Source organism: Haemaphysalis longicornis, unplaced genomic scaffold (genome assembly GCF_048455015.1).
Source record: "Haemaphysalis longicornis isolate Haplotype H1 unplaced genomic scaffold, Haemaphysalis longicornis Haplotype H1 scaffold_3, whole genome shotgun sequence".
NCBI classification, from domain to species: Eukaryota; Metazoa; Arthropoda; class Arachnida; order Ixodida; family Ixodidae; genus Haemaphysalis; species Haemaphysalis longicornis.
The window spans coordinates 18,287,338-18,301,064 of record NW_027526335.1 but is presented as its reverse complement, the minus strand read 5'-3'; the positions used below and the strand labels follow the sequence as shown (position 1 = coordinate 18,301,064).

At 46.7% G+C, this 13,727-nt stretch overlaps 1 protein-coding gene across 1 annotated transcript; it reads right to left on the bottom strand.

The window, feature by feature from the left end:
- Positions 1-301: 301 nt before the first annotated feature.
- On the bottom strand, positions 302-13,669 carry LOC144174050 (protein ILRUN). The gene is made up of 6 exons (XM_077702467.1): positions 13,363-13,669; positions 12,749-12,903; positions 11,755-11,909; positions 9,958-10,153; positions 9,072-9,208; positions 302-3,589 (listed from the first exon to the last, which is right to left on the bottom strand). The coding sequence occupies exons 1-6, from the start codon at positions 13,515-13,517 to the stop codon at positions 3,509-3,511; spliced, it is 879 nt and encodes a 292-aa protein (XP_077558593.1). The 5' UTR covers positions 13,518-13,669; the 3' UTR covers positions 302-3,508.
- Between the last annotated feature and the right edge of the window lie 58 nt (positions 13,670-13,727).

Sequence of the window (13,727 nt, the reverse complement as noted above, 5' to 3'; positions counted from 1 at the left end):
ATGGTGGAGTTCACCATCAGTGTTTTCCTAAGCCCATTGAAAGGAAACTTAGGACAGCCTAAGGACCCACGGAAAGGAGAACTATAGGAGCAGAGGGAAAAGAGAACTGAAGGGGCAGCACAGAGTTTAAAGGGCAACAAGAGCCAGTTTGTTCCTGCGGGACAAATTAATATTGGCGAGCACACTGAAGGAGAGGCAACAGCATAGGCCTCAATCAACGACGTCTGCAATTACCACACAGGCACAACCTTTTTCCCCTTGCGGTCGTGCAACAACAACAACAAAAAAGGAAACAAACGCGTGTGTCACGGTCAGTTTTATAAAAACCAAATGATAGTTCCACTTTCCAGAAAACTCTTTGAGAAGAGCAGTTTTCTGCAGCATGAAAGGTTATTGACAATTACTCTAGTGGGAAGCGGGAAGAAACAGGAGTCCTTATACAAAACGCCCTTGTTCGTGTGAAACATCTAAGAAGAGTTCAGCTACGCTACACGGCCGCACACGCTCCCCAAGGAGAGGGCAATGTTGGGATGCACTGCAAACGCTACACACACACACACAATCGGCCACTCAAGTTTCAGGCTGACAGCGTTTGGGCCCCACCACAAGAGACAGCCGCCAATGCACAAACACAGCACTCGGTAAGGAGAGAGTAAAAAAATTCTAAATAAATCTATCCCACATAATCCGCCTTTTCTTTCTTTGCACATACGCAATGTACTGCACATGATGCAGGTTGGGTGACAAGAAATGTGATCGTGGAAAACACAAAACTGCTTTCTTCCAGTAAATATGCAGCAGTGCGGCCACGAACACAACACACGTTTGTAGAAACACGTGAGCAATAACATGACAAACTCCCGATGTCTGAAACTAGGTACCAAATGTGGCCAGCAAGCGGCTCGCTGCAACTGAACTTATCACCACAGTCATGCACAAAATAAAAAATGCAGCCGCTCTGCTCAGGGGGAGATAAGAATTCTGGGCGAGTTGCACCAATGAACAAAATTAAAAATGGAACACAATGTGCAACTGCAAACGTTGGTGCAAAGCCATTAAGTTAATAAAAAAATGTTCATTTCTTTCAAGCAATAGAAAAAACCGTACTGAAAAGAATGGCGGGGGCTGCTGCAGAAAAGTTGCAATGGCTAGTGCGGCCAGTGTTCACATGCACAGAGAGATCTTGGTCCACACAGCACCTACTGGCAGCTCTTAACACTCGCAGTAAAGCCAAGGGGCGGCACAGGCTACATGTCTGCTACTGCACCAGCCAGCCAGTCGCATAGCCAATGTTAGGGACAAACAATGTCCACAAAATCACGCCATGCATTTCAACGACCAAGCACTTTGTTTACTGCTGGCTTACCGAGAGAAAAATACATTGCTTCATGGACTGCTGCCTGATACGCCCTTTTACATGTAGACTAAGCTGTCCAGTTGCACTTATCAAGCCATTCCCGGCCGCTGCGGCCGCTTTTCTGATGGAGGCGAAAAGCAAAAACGCCCGTGTGTACGAGATTTTGGCGCACGTTAAAGATCCCCAGGTGGTCAAAATTAACCCGGAGCCCTCCACTACGGCGCGCCTCATCGCCTGCGTTGCGTCGGCGCGTTAAACCCTGCAATCATCATCATCATCACTTACCAAGCCTTTATCAACACGGTTGTAACTCATTTTTCGGGGGTTTTACAGCCGAAGCTACACCGAAGCTATGTTGTGATTAACTTTTACGACCTGAACATCTTTAACGAGCACCTAAATCTCAACACTAGGGCATTTTCACTTTTTGCCTCCACCGAAACCAATCAACAAGCCTGGGCACTTATCTGGGCACCTTATCATAGAAGCCTCTTTGAAGGTTTCATTCTTTACGGTTCACAGCCTTTTCTAATCGAGGGCATTTATTCAACAATAGGCATCTTTTTCTTTTTAGTTAACATCAATGTAAGGGCCGTGATGCCTGGGGAAGAGCTTGCTATACCAGTGGAAAACAAAGCAGCCGGTCCTCAAAAGGCACAGTTTAATTTTACGGGCAGTGTACTGGACGTGCACGGACTATGCGACAGGGAGGTGAGACAGCAGACAAGCTGGTGGTGCCCCGTAAGCTTACCGTGTGTGCGTGCACTGTACCAAGCACAAACAGTTGGAACTACGCCGATCACAGGCATAGCTGGCCAAGTGCACTGTATGTTCCCCTTAATTAACAGAAGACCAACCACACTACAGTATGGGCATGAGTGCCGCACAGTCCTTTACAGTTGGCAGCCCTTTTAAGTATTCAGGGGACAAACACAAACCACAGGATGGTGCCAAATGGTCATGTTTGCACACCTTTTTGCTGCAACTGCTCCAGTAAATGTTCACAAAATGGGGAAGAAAGACTCGTTTTCTGCCATGGGTAGCACTGACCTATCTACACACCCCAACCGCACAGCAGGAGACCATTAACAGCCACCCAGCAAAGCAAATGCAAAACGCAAGAACACAAAGAAGGAGAGCGAGGGCTGTCGACATGGGCTGGTGGACGCACCAGCTTCGCTGCACAAAGTCGTGTGCACTGCTGTGTCAGAGGACCTGACCACAAGCACACGTTACATCACAGGTGCTGCAAGGTCCATATTCAGCACAGTCTCTCTACATCATCACCTAAACAGCAAAGTAGGCCATGCCAGGTTTTTAAAAGGTGAACAAAACTTGCGAGTAACACATCTGCCACATTTTCAGTTAACTAAGCAAAACTCGCAGGCATAACGAACAAGGTACACGGGCTTCAACAACACTTGAAGTATTCTGCTCCCTACCCTGCATGTATGCACCACGACATAATGGACTCCACTGCTTCCAACACACTTTTTCGAACAAATCAGCTTGAGTTGCATTAAACAGAAAAAATCAGCCACAACATCTTGAACAATGAGTCCCGATAACTATTCTTACTCCTGAGCCGGACTGAACAGCAAACACAAAGAAAAATAAAAGGTGCAATACACGAGCTTTCCACCTCTACAAACATAACACACAAACAAGAAAGTAAAAAAAAAAAAAAAAAAAAAAAAAAAAAGAGAGAGAGAAAAGGGAGGGATAAGGAGTAGGTGATGGGGCCTCACACTCGAGCTTTAGGTTACCCCTTTGATCTTGCCCAGCCCGCCTACAAAGGGAATCGGTTAAACTGCAGGCCCACATTGCGTTTCACAGCCCAGTGCGGACAGCCCACAAGAGTGTAGCACTGCTTCTGAAAGTGCAGTGAGACAGCCCACTGCAGCTAGGCCCAAACATCGGTTGCTGCCTCGCTTGAGAGAAGAGGAGAAGCCGCCACACGTAGTAGCCTACCTGAGCCTTCCCAGCATGCACGCTCACACACACGCACACAATCGGGCACACATGCAAGCCACTAGCTGCACACGCGCCACACGCACATGCCACCCTAGCATCTGGTGCCCCCCAGTGACCGGGAGGAGAAACGGGTAGATGAGGAGGAGGAGAGGAGGGCGACGCTCCCAAGGCGCCCTCTCAGGACATCATCTCGTCCTGACCGCCGTGCTCGCAGGGGGTGGGCGGTGGGCACTGGATCAACGTCTCCCCGGTGAAGCCCTGCAGGCAATGCCCCAGTGGACGCTCAGGGCAAAACAAAAACTGGGCTACGAGGCACAATGCCACTAGTACAGTGCAGGAGGCCTGTGCAGATTACTAGCTCAAACTGCCTGCTGTTTTTTTCCAATGCACGGTAAACATGGTACACCAAAGGATTTTTGCATGCTGCCTGTGCTGAGAACTGAATGCATAAGTTTTTGTATGTGGCAGAAGATTCGGCCACTTATGGCACCAGCACCAAAATCATCAATTTCTGGTGGGCAGAAATGCAGTGCCCTGCTCTCCGGATACATCTTGGTAGAACCTGCAGGCTTGCAGCAGAGAGAGCCCAAAGCTATTAACTTCTGGGCAGATAAGGTTCCTTCCCTATCTCTAGCTCCTCAGGAATTCCGCATGCCGTAGCCACACCTCGGCAGTGAAGCCCACTGTAGTAGTTTGCTCCCAATTAACTTATTCGTTACCATGCCTATCCAAATCGATCACGGGTAATCGATGCTTTATATTGCCAAATTCGACATGTTGTAGTCGTTTTTTGTACACCTAATGCGGGTTAGTCTAGGCACTGCGCTTTTAGAACCAGTTTAAATTTTCCCGCTCTGGCGACATTGAGATTTTTTACAGCGTTTTTTGCCAACTTAGGCGCGCGTGTTTTCGCAAAAGGGGGCGTGGCTACTGCATTTGACAAAAAAGCATGCCACTTGTGGTTATGCAGCATTACCCTCAATATTTTTCTAGCAAAGAACTCCTAGCAAGTAAAATACCAAATTATGTTGTCAGCTTTGTAATCCGACAGCATTAAGAGGTGATAATTACCCCAAAGTGACACCAGCTATTCACTAGTGATCTTTGGTTCGGAGAAAGGGTAGCTTTATTCTGCCACAGCTTATTTCTGAAGGTCCCTCGTGTGTCTAACAAGTGGATCTGGCATTTTCAGCCAGTTTCAAGCAGTTATTCTTTTTATGGCAGTGAGAACAGTGGGGTAAACAAGGGAAGTTACGAATGCACATGAAAACATAGAAGCACCAGTGCATATTGTGTGCACTATGCCGGTTATCACTGCACAGCCGTCCGGCGCATTAAGCCAGGGCTGGGCAAAAATACTTCAAAATGTATTCTGGAATACGAATATCGCGATAGATGCATTGAGCGCCTAAAATACAGATACTAAGATACATTTAAGTTTCAGGATATTTCAGAGATACTTTTGCAGGCAAGAAAAAAAAAAAAGGTATTCTGGAATACAGATAAAAGATACAGATACAGATATTGAAATACCATTGTTTATTTTGGCGATCTCACGTTCTAAAATACATTTCTTTAAAACGTTACGTATTTCAAAACTAATGCATCCACAAAATTGAGTCACTATACAATTAAATCTTGAAGAGAATTACATAACTTCACAAGCTACACGACAAAACAATGTTACTTGCCCTTAAGTAAAAGCAGCTTAGCAAACAAGCTGTCTTCCAGACAATGTCGATTTGGTCTGAGCACGAGGGTCGGAAACGGGAAAAGTAACATACTTGCGTGCCAAGCCATTGGTCGCCACCATGCTTTGCCCGACCGACATGCGTCCCATTGGTGCTTCAGCGGACCAAATCCCTCGCTTTTATCCATGCGACTGCCCGACCCAAGATGAGCCAGAACACACACACGTGCCTTGCAGTGGCAACTATCTATCCGGCTGCCTCATCGGCGCGCACCTCTTCCAGCATTTCAAGCTAACACTGCCATCCACAGAAGGAAGCCAGGAGATGTAAAACTGAGAGATGGTTTAGGAATGGCTGTGTGGCAGTATGGCTTCAAACGGAAAAAAAAAAAAAAGCGGATGTCTTCTGCGCCACGAAAATAGATGTAACGAGATACTCATATGTGCTGACAGTATCATGATATACTCAATACACTATAAAAGTATTTCACTACTGATATACAAATGCATTTTTCAAAAGTATTTTGATAGTGCAATACAGATACTGAAAAATATCTCTGAGATACCATCGCAATGTCCCAGTATCATGATACTGCCCAGCCCTGCATTGAGCTTACATTGGGCAACTGGCATAATAAGCGACATCGTCTTCTGCGAATGTTTGTTGAGCATACCCAGTGTTTCACGAAACAATTACTATCAACCATACTAAAAATTAGCTAGGCACAAATCTTGTCAAAAAACAAAGCAAGTGATCACAGCGGTCCTGAGCAGTATCGTACAGTCATGTCTCGTTAATATGGACCCCGCTAATATGGATACCCCACAATATGGATGAAAATTTCGGCGACCTGTCTTTCGCCATGCAATTCTGCCCCGTTAATATAGAAACCCACAGTCCGGACTATGGACAGCTATTCTGGGAACGAAACGGGTAGTATATAGGCACTCCTGTCTTATTATTATGGACGCGGGTCCACAAAGCAAAAAAATAGAAAAAATGTCTGCTGATCCCCGAGGCCCCAGCGCATACCAGGAATTTACTTCTTGCCAGAGTATACAAAGCCGAAGCACGTATTGATCTCGGGACGCTCTTCCTTCGAGTACCATCTAATTAGATCGAGAACATTTGTGATCAGAAAACAACACTCAAGGCTAGTGACGACAGGGTGACACCCTCTCCCCATAAAACAAAATTGCCCAGTGCGGCATACGCCGGAAAGAGCAAATCCAGAGGCTCAGGACGAGATAACAGGGTGATAATAGTTCGTGCCAATGTTCGCTGCGCGTAAAAGGCAAGGCTTCTTAGGATCAGTTCAGTGGAGGCTTTGGCTGTTACCCGTAAATGGACCAAGCTTTCCCTAATGTTTCCTTAAACAATTATTCCTGAAACGAGTTTATTTAAATTACTTTTTCTAAATGCTTGTGTTTTTACCTTGATTCGTTATTATGGATGACTCACACTATGGACTATTTTTCTGGGGAACGGAGGCGTCCATATTAACGAGACATGACTGTAGCCGCATCCTAGGAGGACTGACAGTAAACAAGACATTTTGCCATTTGCTGCAGCTACAGTCAGCATACCAATGTTCGCTTAAGTGCCTGCCCTGGATACGCATCGCAGATGTCTCGAAACACACGATCAGTGATGCCAATTTAGCGGATTTTCCGCTAAATCTGGCGGATTTCATGTTGTTCTGACGGGGAAAAAATTAGTCTAGCGTCTAGCGGATTTTTTGACGGGCCATTTTCATACATAGCGGATTTCTGGCGGATACCTCACGCAGTGCACCGATTCAAAATCGCCCTGCAAGAAAGACCTTATGACTTTGCTTTCAAGCTTGGTTAAAAAAGTCGTAATTCCGACAAAGCAGATTGACGTTCTGACGTGCAGACTTGAGGACCACTTGAACCCCAAGCCATATCTGGGCTACCTTTTTGAGACGTACGTTGACAACGTGAAAGCTCAAAGACAGACGGGTTCTCTCTCGCAGATGAAGCTGTGATGCGAGAAAGCTGCATAAGGTTTATTACCACGCTAGTAGATCAAATCAGACAGCGACTTCCCTACAACATCACAGTTCTCCAGGCAACATCACTCTTATCGATCGAAAACGCTTTGTGCGTCGTGAAGGAGCCATTGATTCTTTTGCTGGAAGCAATGGCAGTGCCCCTGGGACAATAGAAAAAATTCAAAACCAGTGGAGCAAAATCACCCCCCTAAACTGGAAGCAAATATTATCCAGGCAGTCGTTCTGGTGTGAAGTTCCCTCCTATAAGGACGCCTGCGGCGATAACCTGTTCGCCGAGCTGGCCAGATTTGCCATGTCGATGCTCGTGCTGCCGTATTCGAATGCCGAAGTAGAGAGGACGTTTAGTCAGCTTAACATAGTAAAATCCAAGCTGCGGAACAAGCTGAAGCCTGAAACCATCCTCGTCGTAAGAGCGGGGCTAAAGCGACACCAGAAACGTTGTTTTGATTACGAACTTTCCGCGGCAGTTCTTAGTGCCATCGGGACACCTGCAACGTATGTGCAACCAAGTCACCTTTCTGGTCCCTGAACAAGTACCAGCGTTCCTGTAGAGATGGTATCAGACGAAGACCTGTTTTTTGTTCACCCGTGAGTTCTTTTTTTTTTTTTCATCAGTCTGAAAATTTATAACTTTTAGCCTCATCTGTGATGAGGTTGACAAATGACGACCACCGCCGCACTGAAGCCTCAAGTGTTCTAGATAGACTCCTTGGAAGACTCTTTTATATATGTTATTTCAGCTCTCGTAGTTTTGGGGAGAGTCTAAGAATGATAAAGGTATTTATCATACGAAATTGCACTGTTTTTCCAATAAAATAGGCCCTAGCGGGAAATTTAGCGGATATGTTTTAGAATCTAGCGGAATCTGGCGGATTTATAATTGCTTTTTAGTGGATGTCTGACGCCCAGCGATGACAACACTGCACACGATTCAGCGAGAGAATCAAAATTTATTTAAATTGTGCAATTTGTAATTGAATAAAGCATCCCAGCCAGCAGACAAACGCTGGGGTCACTATAAAACACCAAATCTTTCGAATAAATCAAGCTTGTATTTTGTCTTCATGGCCTCTTTAAAATTATTTGGGTAGGGTCGGGCGACATCCTCTCTCTCCAGTTGCGATTCAACTTACTTTGGCCAGGCACCTTGTGGCACTGGCAGGGCCAAACATTTCCCTTCCCTCGCTATTACTCTCTCTTTGCCCAAGCACCTGTCAAGAACCACAGCGGCGGCCGCAGGCCAGCAGCTAAGCTAACGCGGCAGCCGCACTGCTGCTAGAGCTAAACCGTACGAGCCATGCACACGGCTCATTCTGGTTAGGTGCCATTTCCCTGCTTTCAAAAGTTCTCAAAGATGCACCACCACACAGGCTTTTCAGCTTTGCGCTTTCCCAGCACAGGCAGAAAACCTTTTCCTTGGACACGGAAAGCAAGCTCAATCATACAACTCGTGTTGAACAAAGATCTGTTCAACTACATAAACTGAATTTCATTAAAATTCGTTTTTCCCAGTACATTTGCATGCTGCTGCACTTGTGGAGTTGTGAAGCAAAGCATCACATTACGATTAGAGCTGCTTCCTGAATTATTTGATCATCCATGTGTCAAACACGTAGAAGCATAGTTAGCAGACAGGAAACTCGAAGGGGCTGCCGAAGGGGAGTTGTGCAGAGTCATGGTGTTGCATTTGCTCATTACAAACCACTTTGCCAACTCAAATAGATGTCTTAAAAAAATAAGCAAGTAAAACGGCTAACTAGAAGAAAAAAAAAAAAGAAAATATAAAAAAAAACAAGAAAATTGTGTGCTTGCTCCAGCAAATGCCTAAAAATCAGTTGTGTAACTAAGATTGACAATCTCAGTGAAAAGAAAAAAGCCCCCCCCCCCCCTCCCTTCCCCCCCCCCCCCATACACAACAGGGAAGCAGCAAAGTACATGCAAGCTTGCACCAACCACTGGCCTGGCCATGAAAAGTCAAAAGCTATACATTGGGGAGTAGGAGAAGGACACTCACTGGATCATGAATTCCAGACTGCATGGGAGAGGGAGGTTCACTGTCTTGTGCCTCGTGGACGGCGGGGCAGTCAAGCCGGGTGATGGGAAAGCCAGAGTACGGTGACTGTTCACACACTGCAGGTAGCTGTTCCCCAGCTGTGAAGAGGAACGTTGCCGCACACTTAGAGAAGGGCACCAACGGCAGCAAGGGAGCTGGCCTACATTCACAGAGTGCTGCTGCACCCCACTTGGTGGCCATGATCATTTTAAACTAGAAAACGACTGGTACAGTTGCCTTCAATGATTTGCTACATAGCAATTTACGAAAGCAGATGGGTGGCGTATGTCCACAAGTCTATAAGCACTTGGCAACACACAAAAAATGCACCTGGAAACTTACAAAAAATTTCGTGTCAGCACTCCTTTAATAATTATAACCTTAAGATAGGTCCATTTAGTTTGGCACTCAATGAGTTGGTCTGTTTGATCACAGCAGGGTTGTAACCATCCGCAATAGGCTCACGCCTCTAACCATGTTACGACTTCACACAACCTTCTAGTAAAGCTCAAGTAAGCCGAGAAACATCCACCCAGTCAAGGACAGTTTTTCCTGCAACCACTGGTTTACATTGCATAATGCAAGGCTGGGCCACCGCAAGTCCTGCATTTCCACCAATCAGGCCCACACGTATAAAGCGATACCTTTAAATGTGCTACTGAGCCGAACAATTTCATGGCCAGCCATAATTGGGGAGCATCATCTCTAGCATCAACCATCTAGCATGTAGCATCAAGAATTCGCTTCCCGTGTGAAAACAGCACCACCCTCACCGACAATTACAAGGGACCCGAGGCACAATGACCAGTGGCCAAGCACCGGGAGTCAGGCAGGAGGAGGGTGTCACCTTTGGGCGAGGCGAAGGGGTTGGCGGTGGCCGTGAGGCAGGGCGAAGCCGTGCTGTTGTGGGTGGGCGAGCCCAGCTGGTGGAAGGCCTCCATCTGCTGGGTGACCGCCAGCAGGCCACCTTCGGCCACCGTTAGGATGGCCCAGATCACCTCGCCAAACACCTGGCCACCCATTGTGGACATGCGCCACTGGCCCTGCACGCACAAGGGGCACGGCATGCATCCCCAGCTGCTTGACACACTGCACACGACCTCTGAAAATCGCGCAGCACTCGCACACTGCTACAGCAATGCACCCGTCAACCTATGTCAGCTACTGCCACTTCCATGCTTTAGCTTACTTTCTGCTTGTGCGCGTTTCAGCTCTGCGTCATGCAGGGTGCCCTGCATGGTAGTTAGCCACCAGTACATCTCTGCTTGGAGCAGAACCATTGGCGGATCCAGAGGGGGCGAGGGGGGGATGTCCTGACCCCCCCTCTCAATTTTTGAATTTATACCCCCAAGAAGATAACCCCTAAGGTTGTAGAAAAGGTATAGTTGATTTTGTTCTATTTCTTGTATTTTTGGTTTTATGAAATTTCGGTGAATAAAAAAGGCCACTATCCTAGGACCTCCTCATCATCACCGATAGAAACTGACCCCCCTCCCCTGATAAAACCTGAATCTGCCCCTGAGCAGAACCCTGCTGTCAACTAAATATCCCACCTACTCCACTTCCTTTTCAGCACTGCACAGCACTAATAATTCCATCCCAGTATTTGCAAAACATTGCCAGCTGGTTGCGTTCAGCAAGCAGCAGCCTTCATTGCGCAATGGACCCGACGGCCCCTGTGGTCTCATCGCAATGGTCATGGTTTCACAGCGGCAGAAATTCTCTCACTCAATCCAACCTAAGAAGATATCGTCCGAGCTACCTCTTCTTTGTATCGGCATGGCCGTGTTCGAGCAAGTTTTTGCTTTGCTCCACTCAACTTATTACACCCAATTACTCAACACAAGATCACAGAATAAATTGTTTTTGTGTTTTATATCTAGAGCAGAACCCCTTCCCAATGAAATTACAATTATAACTCATTTTCATAAAACATTTAACAAAACTGCATCGTCTGGAGCCTTTAAACTTTTACACCTGGGTACTCCACTTTTTTTCACTGCCCCCTTCTATAATGTTCCTGGCCTCAAAGGTGAAATAAATGATAAAACTGAACAGAAGGGCTGAATTCCCAAATTAGAGATATTCACATAATTTACTGTCAGAAATCATAACTGTGGTGCTGAAAGCTGGAATACTGCAATCTTTGGCCTGTAAGTTGAACCAATTTTGTTTTTATGTGCAACAAGACTTTTTGAGGTTGCATGCAATACGACTACTTGGTTTGGGAAAAGCTAAGGATTAGCCTGGCAATGGCCCGTAAGACAGCATAACTCAATGTGCCAATTACAATGTTACATTACATCGCAGCATAACTCAATGTTACAGAAGCATTACAGACAAGCTTAAGCCATTAAGAAACACATTTTAATGCTATTGGGGGGAAAAAAGGCAGGGGAGGCTGACTCTTAAAATGTTTAAGTTCAAGCCCATGTTGTTTCGTCAATGCCATTGTGCTACACTTATGCGAGAGCCGTTCAATTTTAGTTCTCAATTGGCAATCACCTTCAGTGCACTAATCAAGCAATGAAGCTCTCAGAAGGTGACAAATGCTCCAAAAAATTTGGTGCTTTTTTGATCAATTTCCCGAACGGTGTGCTGCCATACTTTTGTATCACTGCACAGTACTAAAAGTGAGCCCCACCTGGTAGACGCCAGGCTTGCCAGGGCTTGTCATCTCCACGGAGACGTCTGCCGTGTGTCCCGGTCGAAGAGACTCCACGCTGACTCTGTTCATGTGCCCCAGGTGGTCGCCACCCACAAACTTGAGCGAACAGGCAGGCGGCCAGTCGGTTGCACCTACGCGCAGGAGGAAGTTCCCGCAAGAGGAAGCAGGTGGCAGTCAGATGCCGGCAGAGGGAGCAATCGGGGTCAAATTATGGGGAAAATTTACACAAAAGAGAGCGTCTCATTCACCACAACAGTGTTTAAGCCTTCCACAAGTCAGCTGAAAATACCACTGAGAATTTGCAGGACAACGTCAAGCTAGCCTAGTCGGCTGCTAGCTGTAACAGACGTGGTGCCAATTTATGAATCTCGCCACTAGCAATGTCTGCCTGCAATGCAAGGAAACAGGCTTATTAGCAGGAATCTATCGCGTGACAGGCAGCAATAACAGTGTAAATTTGCCCAGTGAAAAAGGGCAACATGGATTGAGCTTTCTTCCACAAAAGTTCCTGTATCAACACAACTGGGGACTGCTAGTTATGTCACTACACTGCTAGCAACCACGCTAACCAAGAATGGGGTGTTTAGCATTTTTTCGCCGACACCTATGCATGTAGAACCTCAATGTAGTACTATGTTAAAGGGAAACCGCGTTCAACAATGGCAGCACAAGTTGCTTTTATGTACTTCAAAGTTTAGCTGCTGGTGGCACCTGAAGACTGGCTAAAAACACTTCACTGCGCGTCATCTGGCATTTGACTAGCGCTGAATCATTGACATCCCTCCAGTCCCTTTTCCAAGCCAGAAGGCACGATAATACTTTCCCCAACAGACCAGCAGCACTAAATTTCTACAAAACCTTGGCCAAGTCGTTGGTTTTCTCATGCTCAGCCGCGGCACCAGCCACAGGTTTGAAACCTCTCCTAGCAAGTAAATTCCCCCGACGCAGTGTCCCAGCCTTCCTTCCTTACCTGTGTTTTGTATCCTCCACGTCTTGACAAACCTCGTATTCGGGGGCACGGCTTCGCCGTCTCCGATGGTGACATCCTTTACGAGGGTCATGGAGGGGCCATTCTCTTTCGGAGTTTCGATATCGAAGTATGAGCACACTGCCGCCTGAAGGTTCCTGCAGGACGACAAACAAGCGTGCAAAGTGGGCTACGCGGGCCATTCTCCGTCTGCTGACCAGCCGACGGCAACGCATCATGTCAAAGCTTGCTCCCTGCTTATCGAGGAGGCAGGCAGTAAAGGCAGCGTGTTATGAGCGCTTCTCACGAAGATGGCACTGTAGCGTCATTGCAGCTGATTACAACAGTGCAATCGCGTTCGATCGAACGCTTTGGCTTGAAAAATGCGGAAGAAACTTTAGCGGAAACTGCTATCGGACGCTCTCATAGCTTCAAAGCTGCTGTCTATGTACAAAAACGGACTGGGCATCTGGGCGTAAAAGCGAATCAGTTTTCGTGTGAACGCTGCAATCGTCGGAATCACAAGATGAGCAGTGTCGAACAGCTTAACCCTAACGCTCACGCACAAATTATAGCCTGTCAGCGGCCAAAAGGGGCGTGCAGGCCGTGAAACTCACCAGTTGTTCATGTCCAAAAAGAAAGCACATTCTGTGGTGTTGAGCTGGTAGCCAAGCACCTTCTGAAGCTGGCAAATTAAAACATCACGGTCCGTCGTCCCTAAGCAGCTAAACTGCTGCAGCAAATTAAGGTCTAAATCACTGTCAATATCCATCGCCGCCGTGGAATTGAGAACTACCCATCAAGAACAGTATATTGAATCCCCACACCGATGCGACTGACTCAAAGGCACTTTCGTCAACCGCATATTATTCGCTTATAAACACAGCTCGACGCCATGACGGTGCAACCAAGTGATGACGTAGAAAAACACAGCCCCATGGGTAATATTATAATTAGCCACGTGTGGTGGTGACATCAGCTG